At 39.5% G+C, this 24231-nt stretch overlaps 1 protein-coding gene across 1 annotated transcript in view; it reads right to left on the reverse strand.

Annotated features, from left to right (window-relative positions):
• Positions 1–24231, reverse strand: part of LOC122869265 (carbonic anhydrase-related protein 10-like) — a 98408-nt gene that overhangs the window by 13413 nt on the left and 60764 nt on the right. The window contains exons 4-6 of the mRNA XM_044182083.1: positions 4110–4295; positions 2688–2783; positions 2316–2388 (exon numbers count right to left, since the gene is read on the reverse strand). Of these exons, the coding sequence (XP_044038018.1) occupies positions 2316–2388; positions 2688–2783; positions 4110–4295 (355 nt within the window). The remainder of the gene's footprint in view (positions 1–2315; positions 2389–2687; positions 2784–4109; positions 4296–24231) is intronic.

Consider the following 24231-nt stretch of genomic DNA (forward strand, 5'->3'; position numbering starts at 1 on the left):
CGTTCAATTTTAGGGTTAAGACTTGCTTTTTGGTTTAGCTTAGTGTACGGCTCCAGAGAATTCATATAAGTCAATGTAATATAAGTGACAAAAACAAGTTTTTGTGTGCATGTGTGTGTGTGTGAATGTGTGTGGTTGAATAGCTCTGCTATGTTTAGCCCCATTAACAGGAAGGAATTCTCCAGAGGGCCAGACATCTTCGCAGCAGAGGTTGGAAAACAGATTTTGGCAATGTAGCACTGATTTGTTTGAAATTAAGAATGCATTCTTGCTGAAGGAAACCACCGGCATGTGGTTGTGTATGAGTGTTTTTGTGTTACAGTATGTAGAGCACAGTGTACCATAGATCTCCGATTATCGGGAATGAACTGTTTACCAGAGAAAGAAGAAATTAGTGTGTTTTAGACCTCAAACGTTTTTAGCAATGTTAGTGGTGTGGCTCTAGAGATGGCAGTGTTGGTCCACCACTTTGGTTCAGACTGAAATATAACTAGTTTCACGATTATGGATTGCCATACAATTTTGTACAGAAATTCATGGTCCCTGGAGGATGACTCCTACTGACTTTGCTTTTCCTCTAGTGCCACCATGAGGTTGACATTTGTGGTTTTGAGTGAAATGTCTATTGGATCGATTGCCAGGTCAAAATTTCAAATTGTCCAATATGTTGGTTTATGACGAAATATCTGCAAAACTAATGACATTCCCATCAGCCTCAGCTGTACTGTGTTTAGTGCTAATTAGAAAATGTCAGCATGCTAACACGCGAAACTAAGATGTCGAACATGGTAAACACTATACCTGCTCAACATCAGCATGTTAGCATGTGTCATTGCAGCCATCTGAAGGCAGCAGGATAGATATGTTGATAATCTGCCACGTCAGAGCGCTGTGCCATTACACACAACTGTTATCTATGTTTACCTTCATTAAATCACATGCAAATGACACCACCCTGCTACAAAATAACCACACACACATTATAACTCGGTATTCTGCATGTGTATGCAGGAGACATCAGATTACTGGGGCTCATTAATCCTCTTCATTTATCCACAGCCTCCTTTCCAACTTTTAAAAAGAAAAAAAATCAGCGTTTCATGTTTTATTCTTGAAATACATTACGAAGGAAATGCTGATCTCACTTACTGTCATTTACAACATGAAATACAGTAGAATTATAAATAAATAAAAAAGCGTCTGATTGGTGTGATCATATAAATGGCTTCACCAAACTATTTCTTTTCATTTCTATCATCATTGTACTAATTAACTGTTTAAATACCCACACCATCTGCAGATTTGTGGTGCTGGGTGTTCACGTCGCGCTGCGCCACACCATCCAGACAACAACATGACTTCCTGAAGAAGCTCTCTCTATTTGTTGAGATATTGCTGTCATGCTCCACTCTGATTGGCTTAGCTGTGTCAGCGCTATGAGACCAGTGATGTGACCGGCTGAGAGTGTATTTATTAATCACCACACCCTCCGATGTATATTCCACTTTCTCTAGCCCCTTTACACTACTGCACCTACATGAACCAAAATAGCAGGTGGAGACATTTACACAGTCCGTGGGCCTGACCACTTCACACTAGTCATTGCCCTTGCGCAATTAAAATAGGGCTCTGTATGTCAGATTAGGTTACAGTATACAAAGACACATGGAAATTGTTTAAGAATGCCCTATCTCGAAAGAAATCTTAAGAAATTCCTGTATCCAAACATCCACACCAAAAATGATTCACCTGATAATTGGCTCATGGTCTAACTTTCCACCAAACTTTGGTAAAATTCAAATATGTTAACAAGTTTTTCAGATACCCCGCAAACAAACAAACATTTGGGACTGAAAACATAACCTCCTTTGATGGAGGGAAATGATCAAATTTGTGATTCATCACGAAGTGCAACAGAATTCAAATCACAAGAGAGCATTTGGAAGAATATTGACGCACATGCAAGGAGATGAAGTAAGAAAGAGTAACGGAAATTTTATTATAGAGAGGTGTGACAGCCAATGAAGAGCCTGTTTGACACCAAGGGCTTTTTGGACAAAGAAGATAGTATACTGGTCAGACCTTCTATAATCATCTCATATTATGTGGCAGTGTAATAGGTTTTTTACAGCAGAACAAAATACAGCCCTGTGGATGTTCAAAGTAAAATTAGCTTCTCTAGGGACATAACACAGGTGAGGACAGCGTGTATGTGTGTGTGTGTGTGTCTCTGTCTGTCTGTCTGTGTGTGTGTGAGAGAGAGAGAGAGAGAGAGAGAGAGAGAGAGAGAGAGAAAGAGAGTCTGTGTGCCTTACGTCTGTAGTTGATTCTGGTGATGGTGTCTCTATTGAGCATGCGGTTGAGGAAGGAGTTGGAGTTTTCAGAGAGCTGAGAGATGACAAAGAGAGAGGGGGATTAAATATTCATCACAAACCACAGTACAGCACAGACACACACATCACATACACACACACATACAGTAAAACATGTACTGGCCTAAGGACTGAAACTAACAATTTTTTTCCTGTACTGCAATCCTTTCATTAGTATAATGACAATCCATAATCCACAACTGAGAAGTTATGCATGTTATGAGTGAGTTCATCAAACTATTCGATAAGCTCTTTTACAGATTAATTTCTTTCTCGATTGGTTCTTCATTGTGTTTCCCAGAAGGACATGCTGACCTTAATGAAGATGGAGACCACAGCAATGCCATGAGGGCTCTTAGCTGCCTCAGTGTAGTTGGCATACAGATCCTGGTTATAATGGATCAGCTGGACCTGAAAGAGGAACACAATGACACAGAGCATTACAAGCTAAACTCGAGTAACTCCAGCAGAACTGCAACAACTGTCCATCACGACAGCCCACAGTTTCAAGATTTGCTGCGCCACCCAAAGAAACTAACAAAAAATGATTTCATGACATTGGTTCATTGATCGCCAATATCGTTGATTCATCATTCAATCATTGATTAACTGGATTTGTTTCAGCATAAAGGTCTGGTCACTCCAGAAAGTGGCACAGCAAAATTAATCCATGCATCTTATATGCTAATATGTGGGTTTAGATGTTTGGTGATGTAGTGACTGCACTAGCTGTTAGCGAGTGCTATTCAGTTACAACATGGCTGCTTGTTAATTGATAGCGCATCATTCTGCTGCCAGTGTGGGTGTTCTCTCCCTATTAGGGTCAACTGCATTTTGGATTGGGTCTGATCATATCTGGGTCTATTTCAGATCAGGTCTGACTGTGCTCGGGTCCCCGTCGGATCAGGTCTCTCTTTTTGGAAATTAATTTATGCACATCGGGTCCGGGGAGGCTCTCCACGGGTTTGTGAAGACAACTCCACTGTTTTCTGGAAGTGGAGTGTTGAGCCCAGCTGCATTGTTACAGTTCGTTGGCTGGAAAAGGTCTAGTGAATTTTGACTCAACCAATGAGACTACTTCTTTCTCCAGAACATCTCTGACAGATTTAGAACCACAAACCCAATCTGCATAACAAGAGGGAGAAGCATCTCTGAAGTTTACAGCTTCCTTTTAACATCTCTGCGAGTCTCTCTGGACAGAGTGGATTTACTAAACAAAGGCAACATTGTGATCACTGACTAGTTAAAGACAGAGAAGCTTAGGGAATCTCCACAAAGACATGAAAACACTCGCTTTTCCAATTTTGATAACCCGGTTTGAATTAATTTCAAGGTGGATAACAAGCTTTGAGATGAGCTTTGAGAACAAGATCGCTCACATGTGAAAAGTTTTCCTCCTAATGAGAGATGACTGTTTCAGAATAACTTATTCTGTGTGGGTGTTGTGTGTGCATTTTTCTGTTTTATCCGTGTGTGTTCTGAATTGCACGTGTGTGTTTATGTGAGATAACATAATCATGTAGTCATTAATCATATTAAGCTTGCCAATGTCTCTGTCAGCTATCAGGAATTATCTTATCAGCCTGTTAATATTCACTGCTCTGTTTCCTATGTAGATGTGTTCATATGTGTGTGTGTGTGTGTGTGTGTGTGTGTGTGTGTGTATCCATGTACACACGTGTCCTACAAATATTGTGTTTTCAATCCAGTGTGTGTCATCTCTGTCTTGTCTCTTACCTCTCCAGGAAAGCCCTGTCCATTGAGGAGGTGCTCTGAACCCTGGGAGTCTTCGCTCCCAAAATGGAGGCGGACCTCCTCCAGCCTGTAGCTGTAACCCAGTGGGCCCCCCGAGATGTTCACCAGGTGGGCTTTGTCTGGCCGCAGGGACACGTGCTTCCCTGTGTTGTACATGGTGCCGCCCATCTACAGAGAAACAGACATGGAAAGATGGGCGTCAATGATATGATGGATGTAATTTTACTACTACTCCTAATACAACTGCAACAGATAACATAAGACATCTGCCTTATATGTAGTATCTGGTACACTTTGATGGTAAATGGTGATTTTCATACAGGCTAACGTTACTAATATCCAGAACGAGGGGGTTTCTGTGCTCTAAACGTGAGCAGGCAAACAGCGGGAATTTCATACATGCTAAAGGTACTTTTTTAAAAATGCTAACGTTGCCTGTGTGAGGAGGGTGTCTGTGCTCTTAATCTGTGCTGCCCATTGATGGAAAACAATAAAAAACAAAAAACCGTTACACAAAACATGCTGAATATAAAGGAGAGAAAACACTATTATTTTTACAGGTCCAATCTGAAACAGACAAGTGGAAAACCTACCCGAACCGGACTTGAATAAATCAGTTTTCAAAAGAAGAGACCAGATGATAATTAAATCTCATCCAAAATATTGTCAAAAACTGGGTAAAACTTGGGTTAAAATTGATTGCAATTTCCCTTTCAGGTCTTAAAGGTGGGGTATGCGATTCTGGAGAAATCCAATACCATAACAAATACCATGATATAGAGCGAACAACGACACAGCAAGTGATGTAACTAACGTTAGCTAGGTTGTGGGTTAGCAAACTGCCCCTACAGTTGCTGCTGCTAAGCTAACAGCTCGGGTTTCCCAGAGCCAGCAAACCAGCTCCAGACAGCGATACACACAACTCTCCTGCTACTATAGCTAACATCACAACAGCATAGCTTACCAAACTAGAAAGTAAGCTTAATGTCCATGGGCAAGTCATTTAATGTTACCTGACAAACAAATCAACTCTAGAATGGCTGAAATAGTGTTGTGAGGCCCGATGCGAGCCACTTTATTTATTTCTCATTTACAGACATTTACAGTTTGTTTGTTTTCAGTGCACCCACAGAACGGACAGCTAGCGGACCGTGAGGAGATATTCACTGAATTTGACAAAAAGACGTGTATTGGATTAGAATTGTATACCCCAGCTTTAAGTGAAATCTCAAAGTCAAAGTAAGTCAAGTCTCCCATCAGTCCAAGTCAGGTCTCAAGTCCTTATTTTCCTGACTCCAGTCCAAGTCACAAACCTCAAGTCAGGTACCTATGCTTGAGATGCCTGCTCCTTTTGAAGGAACACATTCTGCCTTCAATGACCTCCTGACCAATTAGCTTGTTGAATCTGATCAGTTGTGACATGTGAACATCCTCTTTGGGGCCTAAACCATAGCCACTGTTTACCATATTAAAAAACAGTTGAAAACATGGCAAGAGCATCAACCACATCTCTTGCTGGATCCAAGCCAATGTCAACAGAAAAACTGATATCAGGCACAAAAAGACTGCCATGAAATATAGTGAAGACATGTTTCCGGATGATTTGTAATACATTTGGTCACTTTTCTTCTAGTGCCATCTTCAGGTCAAAATTGAAATTTACTTTGGTTGACTAAATACCTGCAAAACTAACATTCCCATCACCTATACTTGTGTTTAATGTTAATTCACATTTCAGCTAAAATCCTAAACTAAGATGGTGAACATGGTAAACATTACCTGATAAACATCAGCCTGTTAGCATTTTCACTGAGAGCACGCTGATGCTGGCATTTTGTTTAAATGCCTCACAGAGCCGTGAGAGTGGCTCTAGACTTAGTCTTGTTTGTATTTGTTTACAGTGGTGTCATAATAATTTTTAGTGTCATAGTCAGAAAAATGTCTGTATTGCCACTGTAGAACATTAAAATTCAGCAAGCATGCACTGAAAATACAAGAAACTTTGTTGACTACTTACATGACTAGAGAAAATGCAGTAAAAGTTTCCTTTTATTGCAACAGCACTGGAGATAAACTGTAACAATCTTTTGGTCTATTACCATGTGGGTGTTGCTTTTGTTATTATTGTCATTATTTATTTCTGCGTGTAACATATGCTACATGACACTTTTACCCAAAGTGCAGTAATGAGCTCCTTTTTTATTTTTAACATGGGTAATCCCATTGCCTCCAGCCCTAGTAGCATCATGGCCCACTTATAGAACTATACCAGCTTTGTCTTTTGCCAAAATGCAGAATGGAAAAAGTAGGATGTGCTGTGATGTGTGACAGTTTGCTGCAACCTCTTTTTTTATATATCTTTTATGGAGGCTTTAGTGAGCTGACTGTCTCAGCATAATTATGAAAAAAAAAGAGGACTTGTTCTGCTTCACTTGTTCACTCTGGATATTAATGTAATGTTATGCTAAGTTATATAAAGTCAACCAGAGCAAGAGGCAGTGTATGTTGTAGGCAGGACAAAAGAATTGCAGAGTGCTGACTTGGTTGGTAGTAGTGGTTTAGTGTGTTTGTTCAGCTAACATATTTATCTAATTAGTATGTTATGGGCGACCTATTTAGATTTTTCTATGGCCCTCCTGAAGGGCTTAGTATGCTGTCCTACCTCACAAACAGCCAGTCAGCCAACCAACAAATCAAACAAACAAAAAAGAAAGAATGAATTACCATTTCTGTGCCCAATAAATTAGGTAAGGTTTTTATGTTTTTATTTATTCACAGTCTCATCATGACTCTACAGAGAATTAAGTTGCTTGAAGATTTATCTTGAGATTCACCCAACCACCAAACCACACCTGGAGACACATATAATGAAGTACAAAAGAGATTTTATTTCCTAAATGAACTATGATAACTTGTAGAATGATATATTGAATAGAAATTCATGTAGAGTGATAATATATTTATATAATTGTCTAATGTTATAATTGTTATTTACGCTGGGTTAGATCAGATTCTATGGCGATTTTATAATTGTAGTTAGTCGTGAGGTGGACGAAATATCATAACCACCTTTTCCTATAAAACAGTCCACCACACCACTGCAACAAGGAACATTGAGTCAACACACAAACTACTAAAGTAGTATCAACAAAAACTGAACTTTAATAAGTAAGGTTACTGGTATTTACTGCAGTTCCATTTGCATTGTATTACATTGTACAAGTATTTGTATTTCTCCTGTTACACCCCTTCAGAGTTAATTTCATAAACAAAAACTATGATCGCAAATATTTGTTGATCTTTTTTCAGAATCAGAATCAGAAATACTTTATTGATCCCTGAGGGGAAACTCTTTTGTTACAGCAGCTCGCCTTTATGTCAGTGCACACAGGAATAGAAGTACTAGCAAAAAATATAATACACTATAATACAGGTCAGAAAATAAATTAAGTACCAAGTGGGTATAAGTATAAAGTAAAATAAGTGTGAAGTACCAAGTGGGTTTACCGGTAGATGATAATAATATGGTATAAGGCATCGTAGAAAAGGTTTCGGCTCCCATCCGGAAGTCATTCTCAATTGTGAAAATGGTCTGAGAACTCAGAAATTTAAGCTACTCTGTGTTGCTTAGACCCTACCCTCAGGGAGGAGTCTTCCTGAGTGTCTGCTGTTTACCCTGCCTAGTTTCACCTGAAACTGACCTTCTTTTGTTTCCATGATGGCCCAGTAATCAGGCCTATTGTTTTCTGGCTGCATCTCCCTCATCACTGTTAAGCAACTGATTATCATAAGATTGGCTTGACCATGGTGTTAATGCACTGAGGTAAACGGTTGGTAAGTTGAATCTCAGACCACCATTTCTGTTTAAAGAGGGGTTTTCTTTTTTCACAAAAATGGCTTCTTTGACTCCTCTTTCAAACCAACTCTTCTCTCTACTGATTAGCATAAGATTGGCTTGACCATGGTGTTAATACACTGTGGTAAACGGTTGGTATGTTGAATCTCAGACCACCATTTCTGTTTAAAAAGGGATTTTCTTTTTTCACAAAAATGGCTTCTTTGACTCCTCTTTCAAACCAACTCTTCCGCTTTCAAACCAACTCTTCTCTCTACTAGGGCCTAAGCAACACAGAGTAGCTTAATTTTCTGAATTCTCAGACCATTTTCACAATTGAGAATGACTTCCGGATGGGAGCCGAAACGTCTTGATTCTGAAAACAGTGTCCAGATGACTACGACTGAAAACCTTTTCTACGATGGAACACTCCTGGACGAATGAGGGACTACACCGTCTTAATATGGTATAAGGTAATAGTACATGAACTGTCAAGTTAAGTGTAGCTTATTAAGGTTATAATGAGACGGAGGATATAACGAGACGGAGCTACGGCAACGGGCAGCATGCAGGTTGGCGCATGCGCACTCAATGGAGTAGGACACCAAACAACAAAAATGAGACTACAACCAAATAGTAACCTTTCAAAACAAGAACTGAGACGAAATATATAACATAGTTTGTCAACGAATAAAAACTAAACGATAATGTGAAAGATGGACGCATGGACAAATTAACTAATTGCTGTTTTAGTCTTATTCAACGACCTGCATGCATCTGTGTAATCACACACTGCGATTGTGATTAGTAAATCAGTTTCCTCCGCCACCCAAAATAACTCTTGTTCAGAAGTTGATTTAGCTGTTTGACCTGTTGCACTACCGTTAATAAGAAGCATCTTACTTTCAGTAATGTTCTGTCCTTGTCAGTAATGTTATCCGAGTTTACCGGTTCTTGGAAGAAACAGATTTGTGGACTAAATTCATCCACAATCCACTGAGAATTAAACAAGACGCAGCAACAAAACAGCTGGGAAAAACTACGAAAACATGCAGGCAGCACAAGGACATTTATAAAAGGTAAGCTAATGTAACATTATCAAGTGCTGTAGATGTAACGTCACAATAAATTCAGTTGGCTAGCTATCGTGTTGCTATCAGAAGGAATGAGTAAGTTCCAGGATTGATGTTGCCGGTCAGGCTATAGCCTCAAAATGCTTAGAAGACAAAAAAAAAATACATTACAAAAATAGACTTAAATTCCACATTCCATATTTTAGTTTTTGTTGACGGAACTACACTACAACAACAAAAATCAAATGAATCAAATCAAAATTTTACTAAAACTAATATACATTTTCTTCAAAAGACTAAGATTAGAATAAAATCAAAATCAGGTGCCAAAATATTATTGTAAGATTAGAATTCAAACTGGACAGTACAACAATAAATACAACACCAAAGAACTAATTTTAGCACCATTGTATATTAAAGATCTCATAGTACCTTACTACCCCACTAGAACACTGCACTCCCCAGATGCAGGCTTACTTGTGGTTCCTAGAGTCTCCAAAAGTAGAATGGGAGCCAGAACCTTCAGTTATCAAGCTCCTCTCCTGTGGAATCAGGTCTCAGTTTGGGTTCGGGAGGCAGACACCATCTCCACATTTAAGAGCAGGCTTAAGACTTTCCTCTTTGATAAAGTATATAGTTAGGGCTGGCTTGGGTGAGTCCTGAACCATCCCTTAGTTATGCTGCTATAGGCCTAGCCTCTCCCTCTCCATCTGTATGCATTTTTATCCCATTACTGCATGTTACTAACACGAAATCCTCTCTATCTGTAGTTTTGTGCTTTCTAGTTTCTCTCCTCTCTCCTTCTGTCGCTTTCAGCAGGTATTTCTACCTCCATAGCTGCAGAGACTGGATCTGTGGTTGTGGGCCACTTGCTGCCCCCCTATGTTACCTGTTATTGGCCTTGACAAACTGCTCATTATAGTTGTTGTTATCATTCCTATTACAATTTATTGTCATTATAATTCCAATTTGCATTTGATTATCATTGCCCACTCCCCAACACGGTAGAAGCGGATGGCCACCCATTATCTGTCTCTTAAAAGGATGTTGCTTTATTGATATTGAGTATTGCCAATGAGATAACTACCATTACATTATTACTGCTAATTTGATTATTTTAAAATCCAGGTGCAATTTGCTATTGTGCTTCTCTGTGGTGTCTTGTTTACTGTGTCCTTAATTGCCCTTTGCATTCAATGCAGGGTTGTTGTCCTTGTGCCTTGCTTTTACCCTATAATACAGGACCAATTCCTCTATATTTACAGTGTATGACAAATTCTTGTAAACAGATTGTTTGTGTGGATTAAAACATCCTGTTGCTATATGGCCCCAGACCGTATGTTGTCAGCTCTTCAAAATGCCCCTGGCAACACATAAACCATTAATGCTCTTTACCCACATGCCAACCATATTCATCATACATATTATATGACATTTGCTACATTCACATATTCATTTCTGCTGTTTGTATATAATAAATGAGGAGAAAGCACTTAGCCTCACTGTAATTGTGGCATGCCACTACCGGGGTAGTATGAAATTAAACCATTACTCACCAGCGAGGAATCTATTCACAGCATAATCCTTAAAGAAAACGACATCATTTTAAAAGAGGCTAAGGATTTAGAATCTAAAAATGACTGAATGACAGAATGATTTCACTCTTCTACGTCACTTAACAACAGGTTCAGTAATAGGCAGCACAGAGGCTAAGCACTTTCCTATCACTGTATATTATATAAAGATATTTTTTTAAAATAATGCAAGAACATTTTCACATTCTTATCCTACACCTTTTTTACTTTTTTACATGAGACGTGTAAGCTTGTAAGATTACTCCAAGTTGGATTCAAAAAACTCTCTGGAATGCACAAACTTGTTGGAAACTTCTCGTTTCTGTCATGGTTTTGGGTTTTTGTCCTGTTATTTCCTGTTATATTTTGAAGTGTTCTCTGTTTCCTCCTGTGTCTTGTTGTTTTACTTCCTGTCATTGTTTGCTTTTCCCTCCATTTTTGACTGTTTGCCCCACCCTAATTAGTTGCACCTGTGTGTCATTGTCTCCCCTACCTGAGTGTATTTAGTCTGTATCGGATCGTCAGTGTACCTCTGTCAAGTGTCCTGGTTTATTGGTTCTCTTGTATCTTGCATGTCTGTGGATTTTGGATTTTGCCTGCTCAACTGCTCAACTTCTCACCATTGGACTTGTGTTTCTGTTTTGGACTGCTTACCTGCTCAGAGTGGCTTTGCCAGCCAATTCAGTGTAAGCCTTTTTTTTTTTTGTTAATACATAATGATCTGCACCAGCTCTGCCTGCTAGTCTGCGTTTGGGTCCTGTTCCCTGGCATGCCCTGTTTCTCGGCTTGACTAATCGTAACAGTTTCAACCTGAAGAATGCTAATGAGTTTGATCATTAGCATAATATACACCCTCCAAAGTGCTATATAATGTTAGCTGCTCTGTACCATTTGTGGACAAGTTTCATTCACAAAAATGTTACGCAAGAGTAAAAAGAACAACCTCCCACCAGAGAGCTTGACGTGGCAGCAGTGATTTTAGGGGATCCAAAGCTGTAAACGCCCTGTCGTTACACAGCCATGCTGTTACAGAAATAAAGAAGAAATGGTTTGACTCCAAATAAACATCTTGATAAAGCAAAGTGCTCCATGAACTAAATGGAAGGCAGTCAAGGTGATGTGACAGTCACAAAGAATACACTCCATTTTTACAGGTGATGTTACACTGTTGGGTGTTATAATGGAGGTTGTTCATCTGGACAGTGACCTGTATGAAGACTCTGAAGCAGCTGTTGGAGTGAGAATTTTCCTAGCAACTGCTGGTAAAGGGATCAGGAATATACATTTTTCATTACGTTTTAATCTGTTAGCTGATTTTAGTTGCATACTGTATGTAAACTCTAAAGTTATTCAGATTAGGGCATTATAAAGGCCAGCTGCAAAACCTTTTTTTTTTCCAATGGAATTGCTGGGGTTAGTGGATTCGCTTGCGAGGACGAAGTAAAACCATGCAAACAAGTTTAACTTTTGTATAATTTTGGCCTGCAAATTTGCACCATTCACCAAGCTGTCTGGACAGTGAGGACCTTTTTAAGGGAACAGAGAGTGTGAGAAACCAAAATGGAGGAAGATAGCTTATTAGCTGTATGTCACCATTCACTTCCTCTTCTGTCAGAGAATAAATTGCTCAACAAAAGACGAATGGTTTGCAGACATTTGAGACTGGAGTCCATGGTACAAATGTGTTTTAATTAACTGTATGAACTTATTGTCCGCTTAGTGACAGAGCTAAAATGTCAGGGGGGAGTCCTTCTACAGAAAAAATACAAAGAATTGTGCTTTGGCACTTTCTGGTGTGACCAGGTCTTAGTTCTCAAGTTAAACATTCGCCTGTGGAGAAAAGCAGACTATCGTACCACAGGGCTGGACCACATGTGGATTTGTTTTGTGCCTATCAGAAAATTATAAATACAGGAAAACTGGTGAGTGGAAAGTTCTCTTCATACTGAATGTCTACTGGTATGTCTCATGTGAGAACAAATCTGTTCGTACGAGGGGTTCTTGTATGAGGCCCAATAGAGTGCTGCAGCAATGAGTCCTAAAACCCAGAAATTAGTTAGAATTTTTGCACTTCCGGTTCCCTTGTCTCGAAGTCAATGGGTTGTTTTCCAATGGGTTTTTGGTTAGATGCCTGAAATAAGGTGTATGGTTAACACAAGCTGAAGAAATTATTACGTTGTGTTCTACGACATACAATACGTCAGTAAATACCCCACTCGTGGATTTTGAAGCCTTAACATCTCTTAAAAAAGGCAGTTGCTAACAAGTGGCTAAATGAGACTACAGACGTTCTCTGGGACATGAAACATAATCACGCCGAACATGGAAACTCATCTACTCACTAATCTACCTTTACAGCCTCATTATTTATACTTGCCCTCTTGCAAACTATTCTAACTCAAACTTTCCAAATTTCCACAGCCATGACCACTAGCTAGATCAGGTCATGATAAGAGGAAAGGCTTTTGTAGAAAAGGTAAGCATGCAAAATGAAATCACAAGTTGGAAGCTTAGTGGTGGTGACGACGTAGTCATGCGACCGTGGTGTAGTTCCTTAATAGCCTAACGTTAGCTTTTTACTTTTGGCTATTGCATTTATGCTTCAAAAGTCATAAAAGTAATGTTCATTTGTGAAGATTATCTTGCTAAACAAAATGTGTAAGTATCAAACTTTTGTTTGCCACAGAGTATATTTTTTGCAATAATCCAATGGAAAAATCCCATTGGCTTTTTGTCGAGGGAACTAGGGTGATACTAACTTCCGGGTTGGCCTAAAAAAAAATGGCATCCCTGCAGAACTCTATGGGGAGCAAAAAGCTCTAAAAACGCCTAAAGCCTGAAAATTAGGACAGCATATGAATAATTATATAGTATTAATAGCAAGCAGCCCCAGCTATAAAGGAAAGGCTGATGAAAGCTGTATTGGTAAAACATTGTGACAGCTAAATAAAGACACAGCTGTGTTGTTTTTGACATTAATTTCTAAAATATAGCATGATTTGAAGTTACAGTGAAGGACCAGCTGTTCCTGCAGATGAGCAACACAGAAGCTGAGATCTCAAAGGATTTCTACATTTTTTTTTAACAAAACTCCATTAGAGGACGGGGTTGTTGCACAGCAGGTGAGGTTTGGCAAATGCATGTGGGAGCTCCCTGCACTGGATTGAGGAAAACAAATCAAACATACTCCAAGTAATTGAGTACAAACAGGTTAAAGCTGTTTGATGTGTGGTCTTAGAAAACCAAATCAGCGTGAGGCAAATCTTCAAAGCCTTCGTCTGTTTTCTGCTAAGCATATGATGGAATCAAATGTACGGAGAGAGAGCGGAAAGACTGAGGGACTCGATAGAGAGAAGAGGGAATGAAGAAGAGAATTATGAAAAAGTAGAAAAGCCAGAATTGGAAGGGGAAAGACACTAATGAACAAAATTAGATGCGATCGCAAAGGAAACAGGAAAATGGAAATAGGGGAAAAGAAGACGAGGTGTGGATGGAAAAGGGACTAATAGAGAAAAGCAGATAGGATGGAGACAGCATTAATAATTGCAAAGATGAAACTGAAGAAAAGGAGCGCTGTGATGGCTGAGTGGTTAAGGCGCTGGACATGAAATCTAATGGGGACCTCTGAGCAGGCTCAAACCCTGCTGACAAAGAGGTTAGATGGAGAAACTTTGAACGTTTGTCTTTCTTTATCTGTAAATGCTGTGACTGAAGTACTATTCATATGGAAGAGCACAGCTTTCTGCTACATTTTTCTTTAACAGTTTACTGGGCCATTGTGGCTTTCACTGGATGAAATTATGATCTCAATACATTCTTGTTTCATTTATTTTTACTATTTATTTATTTTATACTGTACTATGAGGGGGGTTTGGGTGGTTATGAGAGTCAGTATCAGGGGGGCCTTGTTGATGAGGCCAGCTGCAGACGGCAAGAAACTGTTTTGTGGCATGAGGTTTTGGTCCTGATGGACCGCAGCCTCCTCCCGGAGGGGAGTGTCTGAAACAGTTTGTGTCCAGAGTGGGAGGGGTCAGCCACAATCTTTCCTGCTTGCCTCAGGGTCCTGGAGGCATACAGGTCCTGGGGGGAAGGTAGATTGCAGCCAATCACCTTCTCTGGAGAGAATGATACGCTGCAGTCTGCCCTTGTCCTTGGCAGTGGTAGCAGCGTACCAGATGGTGATGGAGGAGGTGAGGATGGCAGTGTAGAGGTGCACCATCATTGTTTTTGGCAGGTTTACTTTGTTCAGCTGCTGCAGGTAGTACATCCTCGGTTGGGCTTGAGCTCCCACTGCTGCTGACGTTCAGCTCCCACTTGAGGTCCTGTGTGATAATGGTGCCCAGGACTCCACAGTGTCGACATGGGAGTCACACAGGGTGGGGCTGGGTTCTTCCTGTAATCCACAACAATCTCCACTGTCTTGAGAGCGTTGAGCTCCAGGTTGTTCTGACTGCACCAGATCACCAGGTGGTCAATCTCCCACCTGTAGGCGGACTGACTCATCACCATCAGAGATGATCCCAATGAGGGTGGTGTCATCCGCAGACTTCGGGAGCTTGATGGACTGGTGACTGGAGGTGTTGGTGTACAGGGAGAAGAGCAGAGGGGAAAGAAAGCTGCCTTGGGGGGAACCAGTGCTGATGGAGTCAGAGACATGTTCCTCCAGCCTCATGTGCCTCCAGGTGGAATCAGGCACTCTCAGCTGGGAGAGCTTGTCCTGCAGCAGAGCTATGATGGTATTGAAGGCAGAGCTGAAATCCACAAACAGGATCCTAGTGTAGGTTCCTGAGGAGTCCAGGTGCTGGAGGATTAAGTGAAGGGCCATGTTTACTGCATCGTCTACAGACTTGTTGGCTCTATAGTCGAACTGAAGCGCGGGTACAGGAGTGGGTGTGTGATAGATTTGAGTGGGACAACACAAGGTACTCAAAAGACTTCATTACCACAGATGTCAGGGCGACGGGTCTGTAGTCGTTAAGTCCTGTGGTCCTTGTTTTATTTGGGGATCCTACATTTCCCATAAGGCAGCTCAACAGCATCTTTTCATTAGACCATCCTTGCTGTTAAACACCCACATCTTTCAAACTCCACATCCCCAGTTTGTAGCTCAAGCCCAACCCTAGATAACCCTGGTGACATCACTTTGACATCACTTGGGTTATCTCAGAATTGATGAAGCTCCTCAAGAGCCACAGAAGACAATTTACAACAATATACACTTGTTTTGTATGATGAGTAAACTGATCTTGTTGTGTAAATTGGTGCAGTACCACTTTAAGAGAGCTGGATACAGGGCAGCGAGACACCCTCGCTGCCAGTGGTACTGCCGCCCAAAAAGCATTTTCCCCCTAGAACACCATTATAAAAAAGACATCTATACAACTGTAGTCAGGACACATCAAACTGCAAACAAATATTTAATACTTGTACATTAAAATGTGTGTAACATCAAACAAACTGCCTCAACCAAAGTACAACTGCAACTAAAAAGATAAATATAACATTTCGTCTCTGTAGCTTTAGCTTAGCAACAGTAACTAGGCACAGCAAGTCTGTCAAGCTTTGGATTTCTCCACATGTTGAAGCAGTGTGCATGGGGCTGTAACATAGACTGTATATAAAGATGGACGACGCATCTCCACTTCCTTCCACTGTACAAAAATTAAGCCAAAATATCCTGGATATGGGCGCTGCCATCTTGCGCTGGTGACATCATTTGGAGCCAGAGTCTGTGCAGCATGTGATCGGGGTTGGAACCGCGGTATCGAGGTTTTCTAGCATCAAATGACTAATTAAAACCAAACTTATCAGAAAAATTAACACTTGAACATACATCAGCATGAACTACCTAGAATGACAGAAACCATCTTTGGGAAAAATCTATTTGATGTGTACTTTGATTTTTGTAGTGTGGCCCATGTCCCATCCGCTAACATGGAGGGGGCAGGGGTTTTGACCTATACTGCAGCCAGCCACCAGGGGGCGATCAAGATGTTTTGTCTTCATTTTTGGGGAGCTCTCATGTGGGTTGTAGTGAGACCGATACTATGTATATAAAGAGTTTTTTAACCTTTCCAAAACTGAAAATAGCAAAACTGTAAGGAACGAATTAACCAGTGTATGTCTGCTCTAACATTAGCTGCAAACAGAATGTCCGGCTAACTAGTTTACTACCTACAATAGTAGCCTCACCCAGAGTTACTTCCAAGACCAAGGACCATTTCATACCAGATTATTATGTGGGGTGACAGGTTGCAAAAACCTCTTCGTGATAGCACAATCACTGTGTAGTATTTCCCCACTGTTACTATATAAATGTAGGGTTATGTTAGCTAGCGCCTCTGTCTAACTCTTCATTGGGGTTAATGGGCATCACTCTAACCTCTAACGTCTTCTTTGTCCATGTATTTAAGTTAAACAGCCGAAGAAGGTTATGTTAGAATGAAATAACAGTCTGCTCTTACATTTCTCCTCATACTTAGAATACTAGGACTAATTTGCTCTACACTACAATATAAGACCAATGTTTGTTTATTTCCATGTCTTCTACATGGATCGTCAACATGCTTTGGCAGCTTTAGCCTCAGTCATTTAACATGATATAATGTATGTAGCCATCAAGTGCATAATTAAGGCCCTTTTACCTGTTGCTGTTTTAAAATGAGCCAGCTTGGAACATTGAAAACTCAGCCAGAGACATAATTTTCATGGAGCTAAATTTGCTAGCTACAAATTAGCTACAGCTGATAAAAAATCTTCTTGCAACAGATGTCATTTCAGCCAGCAAATTGATGGCTAACAACTAGAAATAAGAAGCCTGCTTTTGTCTACCTCTGTCATCAAGAGCCCCAAATTGCTTCAAAAATGTTGAGCAAATGGTCAATTATGCTCAGAAGCATATACTCATTTAGGGGGGATGTTATACATCATGTGGATAATTGATTTTATAGCATTCTTATTTTTTCAGCATATGTATAGTATGAAAATGACTGAATGGCAAGTAGCTGCTGTTGTTTTGGTTAACAGAAGAAACTGGCAGATGACAAACAACAGAGAGAAATAAACTAAAATACTGTACATCACGAGAGAGAGAATCAAGGTTGACGTGTGCTTCCCAGAAAAGCCATTAGTTAAAACAATAACACAATTTCCTCCGTTCATACCTTTTTGCTTCTGAGGGGTTGAATTTGCAATTAGTGAAGATGTATGACTTGGGCAGTCAGTGGGAAATGAGCTTGATACAACAATAGAAAGATTCCCCTTCTTCACAGAGCTGGACAGGGTGTCATGATATACATACTGTATAGCTAGATGTAGTTATCATTGTGATATGCATCATCATAATACATGAAGCTACAGTACAGAGAACTGATGGGAGATAGTAGAATTGCTGTTTATACTTCTATAAATGCCATGAATTATTATTTTAATTAAAATATCCTGAAGAAAGGGAGCATACTGCATACCATTAGCCCAACACACCATAACATCTCACACTAGGAATTAATTGAAAGAGAAACACATACTGACAAAGACAGAGAATCAGGGACCAGTCAGTCAAACAATTACGCATCCAGTAGGAAAGAGACAAAGGAAAATAGAATTAGCAGAACCGACATAGGGAAAAACAGAATAGTAATGAGAAAAAGAGAAAAAAAAAACAGATGGCAAAGGAAATGGACAGAATTGGGTACAAATTAGACAAACTTTAATGATTGTCAGAGAGAAATAGGTTGGAGGGAGAGTTTGAGAGACACAGAGAAACACATTTGGATGGATAGAGAAATGGGTTAGGAAGAGTTTCAGTCCCTCAGAGAAACAGTAAGGGAAATGAAATGCTAATATTTAAAAGAGGAAAAGTGATCGGTCCCACCTGGGCCTGGGCTGTAATAGGCCACTGCATAATGCATGTAACCCAATGAGCACAGACTGAGGGCAGAGGGTTTACTTTAAGTCCTCTGCTCTGTCGGTATCTATTAGAGACAAGCTCTCTGGCTATCCCTCTGTTGACACTGTGGGCTTAATTATCACGCTGGAGGATGGTGAGTAGAAAGCTCTGCTTTGCTTGCTCTTTCGCAGCATTATCCTGCTAGAAGACAGTGATTCCAACCACTCTCCCCCTCGGGGATCCCAGCTACGCACTCATGATAAAGAGACACAACACTGCAGGGCTGAGCATCTCTTACCAGACTAATCCACACTGCTTCTTTTTCAGCAGCGTGATATATTGTATTTGTGATGCGAAGTGCCAAAATCTGATTGTGTTCGATTACCCTGTTAACTCAAAATTGACATACCCTAATTCCAGCTATAGAAATGATCATGGAAGTACAGTTAAAAGCTTCAGATGGCAAGATATTTTGCAGTGAATCTAATAAATTTGGAAGTTCCAAAACGACACGTGGAAATATTACATAATGCTTTTGGAAGACCCATTTTCCAACATGGATATTGGAGTCACTCTGAGTACAGTAAATTTGCATGGTAGATATTGGATTTGGAAGAGAACATACGCCTAGAGGGGAAATTTGGAAGTTCCAAATCTGAATTTGGAAGTTTTCCTTCTAGATCAGCCACTTCTGACTCTTTAGCATGTTGATTTTAGCAGTCAAAATTCAAGGTCGTTAACCTTCCCAATCTAGTATGCCGACTTCCAAAACCTCCACATATTGGTTATGGAAGTTATTGCTTTTCACTGTTACAACATGGAACCTCTATGTGCATATGTAGAAGTTCCTTGTTAGTTTTAGAAGTTGGCCTATTTGCTATGAAAGTCAGCATATTGATTTTGGAACTCAAACGTCCAGGTCATTCACCTTCCATGGAAGGTGAATGACCTGGACGTTACCATTGTAACATCTAGGGCTGGGCGATTATATCGCATGTGATTGTCATGTGCATTTCGTCAGTAAAGCCGGTTCCCTGATTAATGCTAAATCGCCATCACCTGCTTTCAAATGGAGCGCCTTTTAATAGACAGAGCCGTAGTTCACTGACAAGCTACACAAAATCGGGTTCATTATCGAAGTCGATTCATCTTTGATAATGAACGCGATATTGCGTGGCTTGTCAGTGAACTACGGCTCTGTCTATTAAAAGGCGCTCCATTTGAAAGCAGGTGATGGCGATTTAGCGGTAATCAGGGAACCGGCTTTACTGACGAAATGCACATGACAATCACATGCGATATAATCGCCCAGCCCTAGATGTTACAATGGTGTATTAACAGACTAGTTGTTTATGTAAGTCCAAAACCTTTCATTTGAATGTTACATAAATACTGTGAACCAAAATGCTGTGAAGAAAAATGAAGCTATTTCCCTGCAGTCCTCTGGGACTTTTTGCTGTTTAAATAAAATGTAAAGTTGGTTAAATGCAAGACTAGTTTTCTTTTTTTCTGTCTTATAAGTAGTAGTTAATGTCTTGAATCTAGGACAGTATTACTTTTGTAGAGCTTACAATAAGGTAAATACACTTGGATTGAGTAAACTGTGGCTTATTATGGCAAAAGAGCACTGCCTAATGCGAGTCAGGAATGCTAACTTCAAGACATTTTGTCTCAAAATGCCAGTTTCTAATCTTATTTCAAGTAGGTGGTGGACTTAAATCTAGAACAGTGTAACAATTATAGAACTAAAAATTTGTTAAATACACTTGAAACAAACAGGATGACAAAAAAAAGATATTAAAATACTATTTTTGAGCATTGCAAGCTTATTATAAGACACAAAACATCTCAATACTAGTAAAATATAGCTAAAAATGAGTTTTCCATGCTAATTTCAAGATCACTCTTATCTTGTAAAGCTTAAATATAATGTCTTATTTCAAGAAATCTTACCAAGAGAATTTTCACTTGTTCCATTGGCAGATTTTTTTGCTTATTACAAGCAAAAATATCTTGTTTTAATTTTTTTTTTTTGCTTATTTTTGGAGTGGCCTTTTTTCCAGTGCAAATATAGTATGCAGACTTCGAAACCTGTTCGAAACACGTTAGCTTCACTTGTTGGTTTTGGAAGTTGGTTCCTTTTTAAGTGCAACATACTGGAAATGGAACCTCTTGGTACATATGTAGAAGTTCTTTGTTGGAAGTTGGCATATTATTTATTGAAGTCAGTATATTGATTATGGAAGTCATTTCCACTTCTTTCACCTTCCAAATATTTATGCTGACTTCCAAATCTAAACTAATTTAATATGCAGCTTCACATATTGATTTTGGAAGTTGGCACATTAGTTCTGCAAGAAAATATTGATTTTGGGAAATAATAATTTACAGTGTAATTGTAATTGTGTGGTCTTGCCCAGTATATTACAGTAAACATTCTATAAATGGAACCTCTGTGTACATATATGGAAGTTCCTTATAGGTTTTGGAAGTTGGGATATTGATTTTGGAAGTCAAATGTGCTGGTATTTAACATTAACATTTAACATGTATTTATCGGCTGACGTGTTGGAAAGTCATAATTAACACTACCACTACAGGTCCTTGTCAGGTAAATGTGAACATTTAAACATTGGTTAATGTTGGCATTGGCATTTGAACAAATGACTAATGCTGTTGTTTTTCTTGTGAGGGCAGTCTCTTTACAAAAGCTCTCTACCTCGAGTTTGTTTGAGTTTTGAGGAGATAATGAGACATCTAATAGTAGAAGTGTTTTGTGGTCAAACTGCAAAAGCACAGTGGTAAACCAACACTGGAGCTGTAAACAGACATTTGTTTTGCTAAGGCAGCGTTGCTGGATTCAATGTACTGCACGTGTCATAACCTTCTGTCTCTTTACTAACTGTGGAGTCCAGGACACCTTAACAATGATATTATGTACTCCTTATGAAATTACAAGTGTGGGAATCATCAATCTGATTGATTGCTTGAAGAGCAGTTGGCTCATGTAACCTTCAGCCAGTGTGGGGCTATTAACATCTGCTTATTAGCTTTGAAGGTTATATCTGTTCCAGTACTTATTCATCTCCAAAACAAATTCCTCTCCTTCATTCAAATTCCTCATTAGACAGTAAGTACCTCCATCTTTTTAATTACGTTTATTTATTTGTTTATATATAGTGGATGACTGTACCACTGCGACCATAACAAGCTCTGTTCTTTGTCATTTGCATTTACATCATCAAATGCTGGCCTTACTTTTATATCTGCCTTTTCATACAACTAATACATCTCTGTGCTCTGAATGCACTGCATGCTGGGTATTCATGGCCTCGAAAAGCTTCAAACTGCTTTTTTCTCCACTTTGTTCAAATGTGACATTGCCTCAGGGGTTTTCAGTTGAAAGTTTATAGGTCAGTAGAATCTCTTGGTCTTTCAGTCGTAGGTTTTTTCGGTCTTTTTTTCAACTCACTTAGTGAAAATGAGTCTATTTATTTTTAATGGCAGCAGATGTTCTGACTCTAAGATGCTTGGGATCATAGATTTAGCTGCTAATACCAACTAACCAGCGCTGATAAATAATAACTAAGTCCAATTTAATAGATGTTCTCACATACAGGCTCTCAGACTCATTTGTGTTGAAACCACTGGCTAATTTGACCTTGATTAGTGTGCAAATTTGGTGTTCAAGCTTCCTTTTATAATTCTCATATTTTCCTTTAAATGTAATGCATGTAATGATGTCATGCCTGTTGATCCCATCTTAAATTATATTTTCTGTGTAGTCGCAACAAAGTCAAAATTTGGAAAACAGTCAAGATATCAGCATGAACACATTGGAGCTGCTTCAGAAAGTGGTTCTGCTAATCATTTTCTTTAAAGCTGCACTATAGTAGGTAGTTTCAGTGCCTCCTGCACTCTACTGCAAACTTTTAATTTGTCACGTCCTGTGAGCAGAACTGATTTCCTGCCAGTAACGCCAGAATTTCATTTGAGCAAAGACACCCAATATACTGTACATCACGCCATGTCTGTTATAGCGAATGGGTGAATGGGAAAGTGCTGCTGCTGGTACAGGTTTGCTGAAAGGCTTTACTGGCTGAAATCTAAGGTTGTTCTCACACCTGCAGTTCGGTTCATTTGTTCCAGACCAAGGAAAAAAAATTATGCACTGTTTGCCTTTTAGTTCTGGCCCGCTTTGTGTTGACGCTGACTTTTTACAAAGAAACCGAGACATGTAAACAAAGTCATACAGACTGAGAGGTAACTCAGTGTTTGGACAGTTTTGGAGATGTAAACCTGCATTATTAGTGCTACCACGGGAAACCACGTGTCATACTTCACTTGAATGAACCTGATGTGTTTATTTATGGTCTTCTCACAAAGAACAGAGAAGAAGTAACTGATTATTAGCATTAATAGTATAGACTGCAGCCGGACCTTGTGTGTCATACAAGTGACGAACACGTAGGAGAAAAAAAGACATCTTGTGTGCATATTTATGTAAGATTATCAAGTAACCATGGTAACACCTCTGTGCATCAGAAGGAGTTAAAACAGAGGTGTGTTGTGCTTCTGTCCTAGCATGTATTTTAGCAGTTACTCATTAAAAAGTGATTGAAATGACTGAAGCGTAGCAACCACACAGTCATTTTCCACACATATGTATGTACATCACTTGATCTACAAGTAGCGGCTTTACTAGTTTAACTACATTTCTCAGTAGTGTGGTGGCAGCATCGCTGTTTTCTGAATCAAATAGCTTTTCAGTAGCTTAGCTCTTTTATTGATCAAGTACTGCAGTAGCATCCACACAAGCGTTACATCTCCCCAAGCATTTCAAGTAAACTTGTAACAAGTAAACATTTCTGAAGATCAGCGGAGCTTTCTGCTGCGGTCTGAAACAAAACTGCTAAGGATCAGTAAGTGACGCCACCGTCATACACGGACATGTATGCGCAGCTGACAGAGGCACTTCCGTATGACGTGACATCACGTACCAATCTTTGGGCTGATCCCTACGACGTCTCTGCTGTAGCGGAATACAGACACGCCAGCTTGAGTCTACACATTCAGGTGATTCCCGAATAAGCTAACCATCACAATTCAGTGCAGTCTGCAAACACCAGCCAGCAACTTGTCAACAACTAACCACTAGCTAGCTATTTTTTTTTTTTTCACTTTCTGTTGGCAGAAAACTAAAATTAGGCATGGTTGGTTTTGCTGTAGCTTTGACGTAGTAAGCTACTTTTGCCACGTTGCTGTAGCTTAGCTTTCTCTGGGGAGTAGCTTCAGTGTAGTGAAGCTTTGTTCAATTTAGAGTAACTGGTAGCTTAGCTCACTACAATTTCCAAGTAGCTTGCCCAACACTGCTGACAAGTTGAGTTTTCAAATGTAAAATGTCCCGTTTAGTATGTATTTGGTCACAATTCTTTAAAAAAACAAATCTAAGGGTTCTGTATCAAGATTGGTTGTTTGTTATATGTATTTATGTAAAATCGGCTGATATATTGTTATCAGACTTTTTAAGCTCTCAAATATCGATGACAGTCTCGACCTCAAAACTGCAGTGTCGATCAGGCTATGGAGTGAAAGCTAGCTGTCAATCAAATTCTGGTGCAAACTAAACAGTACTTATTACTTATATTTACTTATTACTTACATTGTATTATACCGTACTATACTTATCAACCTGTAAATCCACTTTTGTACTTTACACTTATTTTAGCTTTTA

This window comes from Siniperca chuatsi, linkage group LG21 (assembly GCF_020085105.1).
Source record: "Siniperca chuatsi isolate FFG_IHB_CAS linkage group LG21, ASM2008510v1, whole genome shotgun sequence".
Classification (NCBI taxonomy): domain Eukaryota; kingdom Metazoa; phylum Chordata; class Actinopteri; order Centrarchiformes; family Sinipercidae; genus Siniperca; species Siniperca chuatsi.